Source organism: Babylonia areolata, chromosome 26, assembly GCF_041734735.1.
Source record: "Babylonia areolata isolate BAREFJ2019XMU chromosome 26, ASM4173473v1, whole genome shotgun sequence".
In the NCBI taxonomy this organism is placed as follows: Eukaryota; Metazoa; Mollusca; class Gastropoda; order Neogastropoda; family Buccinidae; genus Babylonia; species Babylonia areolata.
The window spans coordinates 23,233,798-23,249,677 of record NC_134901.1 but is presented as its reverse complement, the minus strand read 5'-3'; the positions used below and the strand labels follow the sequence as shown (position 1 = coordinate 23,249,677).

Genomic DNA, 15,880 nt, shown 5'->3' with positions numbered 1-15,880 from the left:
AATATATCAGCAGTTTTCCTTGCAAAGCGTAAGTGGGAAGAAAGGTTTATTGCTGTATATGCTTTGTGGTTTTGGAGTTTGCTCATGAGAAAAGAAAGGAATGAAACAAAAAGGTACCTCTTTTTGACCGTTGACAAAGGAAGTAGCAGGCAGCACTGTCTTCACGTGTGTAACTATTTGCTTGCTGCAGGATGTATGAGAAGAAGAAGAAAATGCTGGCACGCCTTGAGGAGCAGTTGATGAAACTGGAGGTCCAGGCCACAGACAAGGTCAGTGTCTTGCTTTGCTTGTCTGTGCTGTGTGAATAAGTCGTCAGTGTATGTGTACACAGTATTGTGATGATGATGATGTATGAAAAGAAAATGAGTCAAATCTAACATTAGATTGAACAGTTTAAACTGAAATAACCCATTTGCTTGTGCCAATGCAATACTGAAATTATCATGAAACTGTTTAAGTGAGAAATTGTACAAATGAATAAATGCGGAAGATGAAAACCTATTTCCTGTACTTTAATTCATTGTGGTATCATGATGAAGTCGGGTTTTGACTCGTTTATTATTCGTCTGGTTGGTTAGGTTTTGTTTCATTTTATTGTGATAAATACATTGGCTTTGGTGTGTGTGTTTTTCCCCAGGATGAGAACAAGGAGATTGCCCTTGGCACCTCCAAGCTGAACTACCTGGACCCAAGAATCAGTATTGCCTGGTATGTGTGCGACTCATCCATGTATCGCCCTCTGTCTCTTACAGATTGTTTTGTTTTTCTTATGTCTCAAGTAACTTTTTTCTTTTTTTGTCAAACATTTTGCTTTTGTGAAAGTCTTGAAGTGTTTTCAAGGTAGGAAAAAAACCAAACCTGTTGATGTTTTGTATTTGACAATTAACATTTTTCTAATTTTACAGACCTAATGTGAATATAACTTTTTTTATAAGGAGAAAAAAATTATCATATAAGAAATAACAGGAATTTTAACAGCAGGGGTGTTGAAGTCATGGGGGTGGTGGCGAATAGCTTATGAGAGAAAAATTACACAGTAGAATCTGTTTTATTACCCAAGTATACCGGGGTCACATTGATTGTTGGGGGGTGGGTGGGATGGGAATAGTACATGAAAAGTAGGAATTTAGACATCTACACATACAAGTACTTGTAAATTACAGAAGCAGTTAAAAAAAAACAAAAAAAAACATGAATTTTTTATCATACACAGATACAGCAGGAATATAGGCAATGCATGTGTATGAGTGTTTTTGTCATATGCTTACATGTGTGCCTGTGTCAAGACAGAAGCAGCAAAAGCAAATGATGCACTGATTGTGTGTCATGATGGAAGCAGCAAAAACAAATGATGTGGTGATTGTGTGTCCTATGTGTCATGATGGACGCAGCAAAAGCAAATGATGTGGTGATTGTGTGTCCTGTGTGTCATGATGGAAGCAGCAAAAACAAATGATGCACTGATTGTGTGTCATGATGGAAGCAGCAAAAACAAATGATGTGGTGATTGTGTGTCCTATGTGTCATGATGGAAGCAGCAAAAACAAATGATGCACTATGATGCACTGATTGTTTGTCATGATGGAAGCAGCAAAAACAAATGATGTGGTGATTGTGTGTCCTATGTGTCATGATGGACGCAGCAAAAGCAAATGATGCGGTGATTGTGTGTCCTGTGTGTCATGATGGAAGCAGCAAAAACAAATGATGCACTGATTGTTTGTCATGATGGATACAGCAAAAGCAAATGTGGTGATTGTGTGTCCTGTGTGTCATGATGGAAGCAGCAAAAGCAAATGATGTGGTGATTGTGTGTCCAGTGTGTCATGATGGAAGTAGCAAATACAAATGATGCGATGATTGTGTGTCCCAGGTGCAGGAAGTTTGATTGTGTGTCCTGTGTGTCATGATGGAAGCAGCAAAAGCAAATGATGCGGTGATTGTGTGTCCTATGTGTCATGACGGAAGCAGCAAATACAAATGATGCGATGATTGTTTGTCCCAGGTGCAGGAAGTTTGACGTGCCCATTGAGAAGATCTACAACAAGACACAGCGTGACAAGTTCCGATGGGCCATCGACATGGCCACTGCTGATTTCCAGTTTTGATGACTGCCCCCCGCTCTAGACACTGCGTGCGCAATTTGCGTCAACTGTCTCCATGAACTGAAAAGTGTCGCTGTTTAACCTGGAAAACAAAGAACTAGTTTTACATTGGATTTTAAAGTAAAGAAGGAATACATTTGGAACAACAGCTAACTTCTGTGAAAAGAATACCTAGAAATTGAAAAATTAAAGTCTGCCTGTGTCAAGAAGACGTCTTGTGTATGTTTTTATGTTATTTATCATTTTAAATTTGTGTGTGTGTGTGTGTGTTAAAAATTACTCATGTGTATTAAGAAACTGCAAATTAAAGTGTCAAAGCCAAGGTCTGCAAGAGTGTTGACTCTGTTTTTCAAAAAGATTACAACTCAGAAGTGAGTTTATGTATGTTCATAAAGTATATTGCCTTGTGGGGATGTCACTGAAAAATGCATAGCTCAGACTTATGAATGAAGTCCTGGTTATTCAGAAAGTGCCTCACTCACACCCGCACACACATTACATAGCATGGCAGACATTTACTTACAGTTACCTGACTGAACAATTACCTTTTTGTTGGAGAAAAAAGGACGTGGAGTGTCTTATCATTAATATGGACATGGCTACTATCAATTTGAACATTCCCATGTCTTGTTCAGTACTTTTAGGCTTCATATTTGGACATTGGGAGTCGTTGATCGGACTTCGCTCAATGTAATAAACCCAGTTTGACCCATCAGTGACATGTGGAAACATTCTCTGAGAGAGAAAAAAAGACAAGTCAAAGAAAAAATAAACTGAGTTTGACTGTATCAATGACATGTTGAAATATACTTTGAGCCTAAAAAGACCTGTTGAAGAAAAATATGGATGCAACAGGGTTTGAAAAGTGTTGTGGTTTACAAGTGAATAAATGTTAAAAAAAAAAAATAAAAAAAAAAAAAATAAAAAGTTGCAAAGTGAGCACCTTCGTTTGAGTATGGATGCTAGTTTAATGTAAAAACCTATGAACTGTATGGCTTGATCAACATTTTGTATGTTTATGTAGGTGTGAGAGGTCTTATTTGCAGTTAATATCTGTACATAAATGAATAGAAACACACATCAATCTGTTAATTTTGGTGGTCCCACCCTCACAAGTTTTCCCTCCTGTATTGGTTGGTGATCAGAGTGTGAGTGCAAAGGTCTGCAACATTATTCATAGTTTTCTTTAAGTTGCAGGAAACACTGTTAAATTTCATCTTCATGATCAAAAGTGACCATTCCTTCTCATGAAATATATTGTGGATACATTAATCACATAAATCCTGCATCTCATGCTTCCTTCAGTTTCATTATGGATGAGTTGGTATATTTGATTCCTTTGAGTTAGTTGACTAAATTGATATGAATGGTTAAAAGAAACTCGTAAGTTTCAATGCATATCAGTTGTCCTTTTTTTCTTTTCTTTTTTTTTCCTTTCTTTTCTTTTTTTTTTTTTTTTTTTTTTTTTTTTTTTTTTTTGGTCTTACTTTTTTTAAACAACGGAGAGTGTTTTTTCTTCAGTTTAAGTGCCAGAGTTTGTCTGCTAAATTAGGAAAAAGCCAACAATTCATCTTAGATAATGAATTTTTAAAGGTTTTTTTTTATCATCTAACATGTTCTTTTTATATAGTTTTTATGTATTTATGCTTTTTTGTGCATGGTACATTGTGATGAACTCAATAAACAGCACAGTTTAAATTCTTGAACTTGCAAGACTTACTGTTTTGCCATGAAATGTCCATTATCTCATATATATCAAACTACGTTTTTGCAGTGCAAACTAGCTCTTGAAAAGGGAGGGTGGAAAAATGTGATAGCAAATATCAGTTGCAGGGACGCGTGTTTTCACAATTAAATGCATGTCCAGTTGTTTTGTTTTTTGGTTTAACATAGATTTATTTTTATTCATGTTTACTTATTTGTCAAGTGTTTAAGAAGGCATTACACAAGAGTACTTGAGTTTTTGTTGGAACCCAGTTGAAGAATATTTGGAATGTTTGCCAGGGCATTGAGACAGACAATCTATGTAGCTGTCAGTAACAACTGCATCCTTATGTGTTGTATGACTGGGAATTCTTGTCTAGTTTCAGTGCATTGGTTAGGACATGACCTGATTGAACGGTTTACCAGGCAGACGTTTCTCCAGAAAGATGTCAGACGTTAAGTGGGGGGTTGGTGGCACAGCCTATGGCATTTTATTATCCCAGGAAGGGTGGCAAAGAATCATGACATGCGGAAATTGTGCACATATTCTGGACTTACTTGTGTAAACGGGGCCCTGAATGCTGCACTATGTGGCAGTCATGCTGGGAACCTGACCGAGTGACGTTGAATCTCAGCTGAGCAGCACTGCACAGCACAGCCCTCAGCAAGTCAGCTCAGGGGAAGGAACTCCAGCGTATTTTTGTTCGGGGGCCATCCCATCCCACTTTGATTCCAGTGATGAGAATAGGGCGCCATCTCCAGTCATCTGTTTCACGCACTGGGGAACCAACTCATCAGAATGGGTTTTTCCCCGTTTTTTTTCTGTTATATTTGATGGATTGAGTGCATGCACATTTTCTTATCATCCTTTTCTTTCCTGTTTTATGTGCAGGTCTGTTTTTGTTTTTTTTACCAACTCAAATCCACCATTGAAGTGATGAAGTTAACACATTGATCAAGAAGTTAAGCATGTGTGACATGTGATTGTGCTTGTATGTCAGTCTTGGTTATAGAGCAAAACTGTGTAGCCTGTAACATGAAAAAGGTTCATTTTCAACAGTTATATAGTAACATAGACAAATCATGAATTTGAAATTGCTAATGAGCTCTTCCACCAAGCAGATGAAGTTTTTTTTCCTAGCAGATAGTTATGGAATCACACTATTTTTCCCCACCCATCTTCTTTTTGGATAGGAGCGTAACATATAAAGTAATTTGCCCTGTAACAGCTGGGAAATGTTCAGAATTTTTTACCATGTGAGGTAGTCTGTTCAGAAAATCTTTGAAAATATCAGCAAAAAGAATTCTGTGAAGACTGTTTTGTTACGCAGTGGTGATTGTTTATAGATTTTGGGAACTGTGAACGTTTGGTTTTGTGGTTGCACATTCACAGGATTTGTTTGGCATCTTCACTCACTTCGAACCCTGATTGCTTCTTTAAAGACTTGTCAGTGTCACAACTTGTGTCTAGAAATATGTGGGTTTTGCCCACTTCTGACAAAGGAAAGTGCTTATTCTCCAGAATTTCTTGCATCACTTTCCTGATTACAAAAATAAACAAAAGAAAAGCTTAAGGTGCATTGATAAACATAATGAACCAAGACTTCTTTTAGTGTCTGATCTGGATGATTTAAACTTTGTCCAGTTTATATAATTTTACTCTGTTTAGTATATACAGGGATAGGGGTGTAGGGCTTTGATAATATTCATGCCAGAATTTACTGAGTGGTTGTGTGACACTTGCGTGGAAAATGTTATAATTTTAAACTTGAAATAAGCACTACTGCTGGTTTTGTTTTTTAAACATCATACGGTCTTTTAAAGAAATAGCTCTACCTTTTTTTTTTCTTTTCTGAATAATGAAAATAGTATTGTTAAAGAAGCAGCATTGAAGCCAGCAATATTACATGAGAAGATGGGAGTTTTCCCTGGCTTTGAATGGGTTTCTGACTGGTGTAAAGGAGAGTAAGTTTGTATGGGAAGTGTGACAGTCTACAGTTAAAATGGTCTCTTTCAAATGTGGGCTGTCTACAAGTTGCTTACATTTTTCTTTCCTTTTTAATCAGATATTATGGTCAAGGAACAGCAAATGTGTGCACATGATTTCAACGAAGGTTCTTTTCAGCAGGTTTGACTGAAAGATACTTTTGAAAAAAGTCCTTGTTATGTGTGTATGTTTGATATTTGTCAATTTTAATAAGACAATAAAGAAAGCCATGCTTGCATGACATCATTCGAGAAGAGTTTGTTTTCAAAGTCATATTGGCTTCATCTTCATGTTTTACTCAAATAATAATGGAAATTGTTAAGAAAAGGAGCACTCAGCTCAGGTATAATGCTTCTTTTCTGCCTGTTCTCAGGGAACTTGTCTTCACCATAACAAAACAGATTTGGAAATTCTTTAGCTACTGATTGGATTGAAAAAGTTTGGAAATGCTAATGACAAGTGTCTCCCTTGGTTGAGGGTGAGTGGCTTGCATCAAGGCCTGACCAAAAAAAATCTGAAATGTAATTTTAGTGAGTTACTTTAGCACAGTATAGTTATAGCGACTTACTTTGGCACTATTTGATTTTTCCAAAATATTGTCAGGAGTTGTTGGAGTTCCAAGTCAGCAGCTGTCCATGAAGCAAGACGTTTTTTTTGGGTTTTTTTACCGGACATACATATGGTTTTTGATGGTGTTCAAATGCTGAAATTCTTCAGACTTACTTCTTTTTTTTTTCAAAACTGAGAATGGAAGTGGACGGAAATTTGTTGTATAAGCTCTCTGACCTCTTCATTATCAAGGTTTTTACAGTTACTGATCAGGTGGCAAAGGAGTAGAAAAGCTTGCACTGCCTTTGTCATCACTTGTTGCTGCCTATTATTTATCCACTTGTGAAACCATTGGTCAGATTCTAGCTTCTCTTGCTGTCAAAATAAGACTTCGTTTTTTCTGGAACAGTTGGTTGGTTTTTTTTACGTCTTTTTTGTTTTTGTTTTTTTAGTCATCTTTACTGTTGACATGAAAGCAAGATGAAGAATCCAAAGTTGTGGGTATGTGAATAGTTGGGTGTTGCCATTGCCAGCACTTGACTCAACATTCTCAGGGTACAGTGCTGAAATTTACAGTGCAGAGATACTTTTTTTTTGGTCAAAAAATATTTACAAGCGTTGTAAGGAAGTTGAAGACTTCCTATTAGTGGTAGGCTGGCAGATATATACAAGATGACAGTCGAACTTGGAATAAATGCATGGAATCATTCTAATTTACTGTTCTGATATGAAGATCTCAGAATGTGCATACACAGTTTGTGTGTCAGTCTATGTGTTTTCTCTCACACACAAAAGTTTGTGTCTGCAATGCATGTCTGTGTCAGGATATATATATATACAATATGTTTGTCTGTGTCTAAGGAATTTTTGTACAATTTCAACAGGTTTATGAGTACAAATAATGACCTCCACAAATTCAGTCCTTTATTGGTAACTGCTACTGACATCAAAACAAACAAGTGAAAATCTTTCTTTTTTTTTTCAGTGAGTGACAGCCACAGTTGATGATTGTCTGCACTGCAGAATAACAGTGCAGGTTCCCTTATGTGGAAGCATATGTTTTTCCAGATGCTATGTTGAGGTCAAAACATTGTTAAAACTTCACAACTTAATTTTTTTATGCCACACTCCACAGAGTGTTAACAAATCTTTAATGGTATTCAGCATATTTTTTTGTGCATCTCTTGTGTTGACATGTATCCATCATTTAGCTATTGTTTAATGCATGTAAAAGATGACCTCTGCAAATGAACTTGTTTGAATAATTCACTCGTGTATTTATGGTGTGTATGTAAATTGGGAGGAGGGGGTGGGGGGATTACTTTTACTAGTTTAAGAATGCATGTGAAGTAGTTTTTTTGTTGTTGTTTTGTTGTGTTTTTCATTCGGTGTAAGAGATTTTCTGAAGCGTGAAAATCCAGCAGGTTTGGACGTGAAGTATTAATATGAAAGTAAGAGAGAAAAAATTGCTCAATTTACAAAAGTTCAACAGCTTTCAAATCTGGTTATGCCCAGCAGTTCAACCATCAACACACCTTTTCTAGTCCAGTTCCTGACAGGACTAATTGTGCTTTCACATGTCTCACTTATCCTGCGGACAGAACAAACTGTAAAGAAAAGAGCACTTCTTATTATTTTATGCTGTTTGCAAGCTGAAACACATGTCCATAATCATAAATGGGCTTAATAAGAAAAGAAAACAGTATTATCATCATGATACTCTTCACATGAATAGTCATAAATTCAAATAAACAAATTTTTAGAAGATGAATGACAAATCAGAAAGCATCATGGTTGACACATTGATTCTGAATCCCATTTGTAATTAACACAGGTTTGCTGAGCAAGCCCCAATTTCTCTATAAGTACATCACCCACAGATACATTGTGTGTGCATGTATGTGTTCCACCACTTCCTCTGCCAGGGGAACTGCAGACGGAGTGACTGGAAGCGGAAGCTGACAGACTCATTTGTTAAAAAGCCATATACACAATACATTATTATGACTGTATTGCCAAGCGGTCTGTGTCATATGCATAACTGATATTGACAGTATCTTTAGGATATTGTTGTTTTTTAGGAAACTGAGGTGCACCATGCTTTTTGTCTTTTAGGTTTTTATTGTCATTTTCCTGCCCCGTTTCCATGGCAAGTGACCTAGTGTCCTCCCCCACCCCCTTACCCCTCCCCTGACTCCCATATCCATCCACACAAACACTATAGACCATCCACAGTTTTTCTATTTCATACCTGCTGTCAAGACAAAACATTTCATGATTTACAGGTGAGGGTTTTTGTTGTTGTATATAGACATATGTACAAGGTGTATTTGTGAATGTGGTGGTTTATTGTGTCTATTCAAACATGAGCAGGGAATGGGCATGTATCTTGTATGTCCATTTCATCTTTTCTTTTTTTTTTATCACTATAGAGCCCAATGTTTCTTTTTTGTTGTTTTTAAGATCAAATGAAAATTTGTCTCAGTATTACAGATGCAATTGGCCAGTCGTTCTTTTTAGCATGGTTAAGTTTTGCCTTGTGAAAGGCAAGGAAACGGTTGTGCTCCTTCAAAAGTATGAAGTGCTCCTGTTCCTGGAAAGAATCAAAATATACGCAATATGTGTAAATTACACATTGAAGTCCATGTCTCCCAAAACCCTACCTTTCACCACCAACTACCCTGTTCTGACAGATTGCTTTTGTAAAATATTGGGAATATCAGGCATAACCAACTTTCCAGTAAAGTGTGAATCATGGCAGCAAAAACTACTCTTGTTTGAGCAGAACTGATGGCACACAGCAATACTATGCAAAAGTAACACACGATAGAAAATATCGCAAGGTCAGGATCACAAACAGAAATAAATGAGCCGTTCAGATTATTGAATAGACAATAGTTTTATCTGTTTCTCTCATGGTAGTTAAATGTTCCAACTAAAAAACTAAACCTTTTAACGAATCATGGTCCAATACAATGTGCATGTTAGTAACAGAGCTTTACATAATGAAGGGGGGAAAGTATAGAATCTCCAGTATATATCTTATACAGTTTGTGCACATGCTGATCACAAACAGACAGTTGAAAGGTTTAAGATGCTGAAACCAAGCCTGATATTGCCAGATTCCCTTTTCTTTCTTAAAAAAAAAAAAAAAATGTCAAGGTGTATTCTTTCATATAATATATGCAAGTACGATAAGGAATCATTGAAAACAAAACACTGGAAACGTTTAATGATTTTATGTTTATTTGAGCAATTGTTTTAGGTGTGTCTCATGCATATTCAAGTGGTTTTGGATGTTTGAATGTCACTGAATTGAATAGGTAATGGTTAATGCACTGCCCACTTCTCACCTGTAAAATCTGCCATCATTAATGCATTGACATTGACCTATGTGCCTAACTGTCTGTATTTCAAGTAATTTTCTATGTATGCACTTCAGTTTTTAAGTCATTTTTATTGTGTGCACAATATCCTGTGTGTCAGCAATTGCCATGTCCATCAGTGCTGATAAATAAAGTTCCTGGAGAGAAAGAGAAACCTGTGTTACGTTAACTCTGTGTGTGTGTGTGTGTTCTGACATCCCCCCAAAATAACAAAAATCAATAATTTTTTTGGGTTTTTTTGTTAATTACAATTTGGAATTTGTTTATTGCACTACAAATACATTCAGGAATGTACACACACACATTGCACAAACACTCATACACATATATGCAGACACACTCAAACACACACGCACACTGGAACAACAACAACAAAATTAACAGCACGCTAACATGTTGAGGTTCCCCTCTAAAACAACATGCAGAATTCTAAATGAAAAATCTTTTCATAATAATCAAAATCAAGCAACACCAAAATTCTAAATAACGCACCTCTATATTAGCATGACAATGAACATCACACAATCTTCCTTCCTTGGCCTTGGAGATAGGTTGGATGCGAGTCCACCTCCCCACATCTTGTCAAACATCCCTTGTTAAGAAAACTCATGAAAAAGAGGCTTCATCCCTGCAAGGGGAGGGCTCCTCACCAAACAGCTAGGCCCCTGCATTCTGCCATGAACATCAAGATCACCACGTAAAAGACCTGAGAAACATCACAATTAACAGTGGAAATGAAGAGTCCTTGAAACTGATACAACAAATGGAAAAAAAACAAAAAACCTGTGGGCAGCTGGTAAAGATGGGGAAGACTGGCAGACAGTCACTGATGTTCTATACCCAGGTGGGGGACACAGGCAATAATGGTGATGACCAAAAGCCAAACAATAAGTATTTGATCGCTGTTTCCAGTCACTTTCAATCTTCCATTTCTGTGTAATGTAAACTTCCTGGCCTCTTTCATAAGTGACTTTCAATACACTGCTTACCCAGGCTGATCCTAACTCATTCCCATGACACACAATGCCAAGAATATATTCTGCAGAGCAAAACCAACAGTCAGTGAAAATTCACACTCCTGCATAAGTGCTATGTAATTTACCCTCCCCGCTCTTCTTAAACTTCACACAACCCACACAAACATACCCACATACACACAAGCAGACTAAACATACACACAAGTACATTTTTCTTGTCTGTACAAATCTTACACAACAGTAGTTGTGTTGTTGTTTTTTTGGGGTTTTTTTTCCTGCTTAAGTGCCAGCTGAACATACATTCAGCCATCATCTTGCATCCAACTGTTGGGCAGAACAGACTCTGCTGATCTTGTCCATGGAATATCTGTATATCTGTAGTGATGTGCCACATTCAGTCCTGCTTCATCATGCCAACCACCACATTCTCAAATTTTCTGAAACACAAAAACAAAAACCATCAGAGCAAAAGGCATCATCACCCATATTTTTATAATACACATGCTTTACAAGTCTTGTTTAGAAATATATATATATATTTATTAACTATGTTCTTTGTTTAATCTTATTCATAAGCTAATAAATGGTTGAGTGCACACAAAAAACTGTATGTGGATCTTGGAGCCCACAAGATCACACACACACACACACACTAAGTTGAGATTTAGCCATCAGATCCTAACTCACTGTGTACGCAGGGGAAGACAAAGTGAGTCATGTCTTCCAGGCTGAGGGACAGAAGCTGTTCTTCAAATGGCATCCTTGACAATGTGCACATTTAAATCTTTTGCCAGAGGCTAGAATAAATGGTTGACTAAGTTAAGTTCACATTCTGCTTGTCATTCACATGCAGGCTGAAGATATCTTCCAGCTTACAGCACATGATTTATACATTAAATGATCTGATTACTGGTGATTTTTAAAAATACAAAACCCTGATTTAATGAACATGTCTTAATGTTAAACAAATATTATCTGGAAAAAGAAATACCAGTTCTACTGTATTTCAATTACATTTCAAAAGAACAACTACAATAAAATCATGATTTGTTTATTTCACTAAAAGATGAAGAAAAGCAGAACCATGCAAATGTTAGTCTGTAACATATCTTATTCTTTGGTAAGACTTCTTGGTCAAAATATTTCAAGTTAAGCTTATCTTCCATAACAGTCTGGAATTCCCTATGATTCCATCTTTTCCCCAAAAGTAAAGATATTCCGAATTATTCTTTACCACATTCACACATCAATCCATCTTTTCCACCAAATTTCAAAAGAAATCTATTTTTCCTCACTGTGAGACAATGTTTTCACCAGGTGTGTAGAAAGGATTGCACAGCATGTCAACGTATGCACCATGCAGTCGTTTGAACATCTGAAACACATTGGTTTACACAAATGGTATTATTTCTTAAGCATTATCTCTATGGCTTACCAGCTGCAATGATTAAAAGTATACTACAAACAAGATACATGTATACAACAAGCAACAGAACAGTTTAAAGGAAAACTGTTAATGGCTGGAATCCTTCAATGCTGTTGATACCCTGATAAACGATGATCAAGTCAGGAGCACATCAAACATGTAACAATGCTAAACACAAGCTAAAATTCAGAAACTGATGGCCAAAAAGCCAGTAGGCTTACATGCATGCAAGTGTATCAATCTATACATCCTTATTCCCTCTGGCTAAAAAAAAAAGTAATAAAAACACAAATTCCCTTGTGATCTTATGCCAGTTTAATAAATGCATACACTAACCTGTAACCATACTGTTCTTCATCAAGTCAAACATCACTGTTTCAAATTGTGGGACACTGAAGTCCCATTCAATCTATTAGGATTGTAATATGCATTGTGTTGCATTGTACATTGTTTTGTAATATATAGATAATACTTACTGTTCTTATCTCATTGTCTCGGAGAGAAGAGTTTGAAGATTCGACAACAATCACAAATTTGACCTTGGTATTTGTGACATAACCATAGCTGGAAACAGTTAAGAAATCAATGAGTGAAAAATGTTTTGTTTTAATTATTTTATTTTTATTTTTTAAGTTTTGTAAAATTCAGAAATGTCAGAATAAGATTTTTCTTAATCATGCACAACACATACATACAAACCACACATGATGTGTGTATTACACACACACACACACACACACACATTGTAGCAGTGATTATGGTAGCAAAAAATGAAATAATAGTAGTAGCTGTAGTTGCTGTAGTAATGGTCACTGCTTTGTTAACATTTCCAATCAATTTACAAGGTAGAATTCACACAATGGGAATGTGGTGTTGTCATTTTTTTGCCAGCAGTTTTTTCCCCATCCATACCTGTGTGACAAAAGCCAAGTTACTTTCAGTCATAGGAAATTTAAACTCCAATCAGTAGTGCCTCTAAAACTCTAGGACCTTTCAGCTTCATGTTTCAAATCCAAAACCAAGTCAACTCTGCCACGGCGCCTCTAAACAAATGTAATATTAGTAAAATTTGGCCAAGCAGAGCACACCGATAGGCCTAGTTTGCATCAGTTTGACATGGTACAGTATATGACACCAAATGTAATATTAGTAATAATCTTATATTTGTTATAACCAAATAATGTTTATCATGCATCATACACCAATACAACGTGGAGGTAGAACTAGAAGTAGTAAGTATTGGTGGAGGTAGAACTAGAAGTAGTAAACTATATCACAAATATCCTATATCAGTATACTTTTTTTTTTTTAAGTCATCAATTGTCTGAACCTGTAGAATCAGTAAACAAACCCTGTTTTTTGTTGTTGTTTTTAAAAGATTGACTTTCTATATCTTGGAGCTGAATAAGCTGACTTTGTGCAAGACAAGTTTGACTTAAAGATACTTTAGATAACTCTACCTTATTTCAAAAAAGGTTGACTTGCGCACACTTCAGATAAACTCAATCTTTTATTGTGTCCCCTTGCGATTCACTTTTTGGAGATGACTGTATATAATATTTCTTTTTTGTATTATATATTTCGCAACAAATTTTCTCACAACATACAAATAGTCTTTTTTAACATTACCATACACATTTATAAATTTACATACCAGTTTCATTTCCTTCAAAAAATCATTTAGTTTACAAGCATTAAGGCAACAAATAAGCAATATTCATTTCAAGGAGTTTTAACAATTTGTACTTACAAAAATGAAACATGCATGAGCATTTGCATTCACACAAAATAATCAAAGGATACACTTTGTAATCCTCCGTGGGATACAAAAGGCCCAGGTACAGCTCTCTCAAGTCATTGACATTCTTCCCAACAGAGCTGATCTTTTCCTCCACCACATCAAGAGACGTATGTACAGTATAATAAAACTGCAGTTCGTTGTTTGTTGGTGTTGTCTTGATAAACAATGGATAGTTCTGGGGACGAAGAGAAAAACAACAAATAATTCTTGGTTATACAAAATGAATGGATAGGCAGATGGCCGGTCTGTGACTGACAGCACACTGATGGATACAGTCATACCTGTAGACAGAGCACACACAACATACACACACTTAGTATGCACACACACTCACACGCAGAATTGCATGATAAGGCTGAAACTTTTTTTTTTTTAATGCTGTTTATAAAGGTACAAAATTATCAACCATGGGCTGTCCTTTTCTTGTTTTAGCATCAACTGCTGAAAATTGTGGGGCCGGAGTTCGGAGAGGGTTAGCAGGGGGTGGGGAGAGTGGGCAAAAGCACACTGGATTGTATCTGGTATCACTTTGTCTTGAGATATTGAGGGAGGGAGCAGGATTTTTTCTTCTTCTCCTTTTTTTTTTTTTTTTTTTTTTTGACAGAGGTTTCACACGTATATCATTTGAGTCTTGTTCGTCATCTTTCGCTTGGTCAGATGGTGCCAACCTCCAGTCAGGTGCGCTGCGGTTAGCAAAACCCAGCCTTTTCTTTGAACAAAAGATTAATTGCATTTCGTTCCATATGTATATAATATCTTACGTGTGTCTCTCTGACATTATCACCGGTAATGCAAGCCACACAGAATCTACAGAACACACCTCCTTCGCGACGACTGCAACACACACAGCCATGATGACTTGAAAGTCTAAAGATAGGAATTGAAACAAAACATACAGAAATAAATAAAAGCAGTGTTCCTACCCAAAGGTAGAATATTTTATTGCAACCTTTTGTGTTCAGTTTGAACTGCAGATTAAAAAATGTGTTCACATTATAATCTTATTTTGTGCTGCACGTTGCCTTTAAAAACAACAACACCTATTTGATAATGAAAGTATATCATATCAACTATAATATTATTATCCATTTCAGGTTATGTTTACACTGGAAATCGGGTCTGGATAAAGCTACAGCTCCTATAATCACACCCAATAAAGATGTTTTCTTGAAGAAAATCTTTAAAATTTAGGTAAATATTCACATGCACGCACGCACGCACGCACGCACGCACACACACACACACACACACACACACACATATATATATATATATATATATATATAAACACGCTCGCGCGCGCGCCCGTTTACATCTATTCACTGATCCATTTACACACACGCACGCGTTTAATTTGTCATGTTATCTCTGATTATTGTACAATTGGCGACTAATAAATGTTTTCATTTCGTTATTCTGGTATTTCGATGGAAGTGCCATAATGACACTCTGAGGACGAAAACTGGGATGTGCTCCCATTTGACACAAATATGTGCACGTGTTAAAGAACAGAATGCGGCATGCCTAATTGCTATCCCTTCAACAGCACAGCTCAATCGTTATTTCACAACATAACGTAAACTTTTTTTCCCCTTTTTTTTCGGAACTTATAAATGCAGCACAAGTGAATGAAGAATTATAGCATTTGTTATATGCACGGTGACTGTTTTCATTATCAATGTCTGAATCAAATTCCAAACCTGAGCCTATTGTTTTCGTAACTTTGCCTGTCTGTCTTTCTTTCATTGGTAACTGTCTGTCTGTCTATCTTTCTCACTGTCTCTGTCAATTGTCTGTAAATATTTTTTGTAAATAACAATTTCTATAAATAATGATTGTAAATTACAGTCAGCCATCAACAGCAGTTAAAGCACCACAGATCTGAAACTCTTTTCCCATATGCCTGACCGAAACTACTACTACTATTACTACTACTACTACTACT

General features: G+C 36.3%; 2 protein-coding genes across 2 annotated transcripts in view; one reads left to right on the top strand and one right to left on the bottom strand.

Annotated features, from left to right (window-relative positions):
- LOC143300645 (DNA topoisomerase I, mitochondrial-like) overlaps positions 1-8,545 on the top strand; it is a 29,426-nt gene extending 20,881 nt beyond the window's left edge. Inside the window, exons 17-19 of the mRNA XM_076614465.1 lie at positions 191-269; positions 638-708; positions 2,006-8,545. Of these exons, the coding sequence (XP_076470580.1) occupies positions 191-269; positions 638-708; positions 2,006-2,108 (253 nt within the window). The 3' untranslated portion in view covers positions 2,109-8,545. The remainder of the gene's footprint in view (positions 1-190; positions 270-637; positions 709-2,005) is intronic.
- Positions 8,546-9,573: 1,028 nt separating this feature from the next.
- On the bottom strand, positions 9,574-14,877 carry LOC143300646 (trafficking protein particle complex subunit 2-like protein). Its single transcript, XM_076614466.1, has 5 exons — positions 14,756-14,877; positions 13,938-14,110; positions 12,611-12,698; positions 12,004-12,083; positions 9,574-11,145 (listed from the first exon to the last, which is right to left on the bottom strand). Exons 1-5 carry the CDS (start codon positions 14,786-14,788, stop codon positions 11,103-11,105), a joined length of 417 nt encoding a protein of 138 aa, XP_076470581.1. The 5' UTR covers positions 14,789-14,877; the 3' UTR covers positions 9,574-11,102.
- Between the last annotated feature and the right edge of the window lie 1,003 nt (positions 14,878-15,880).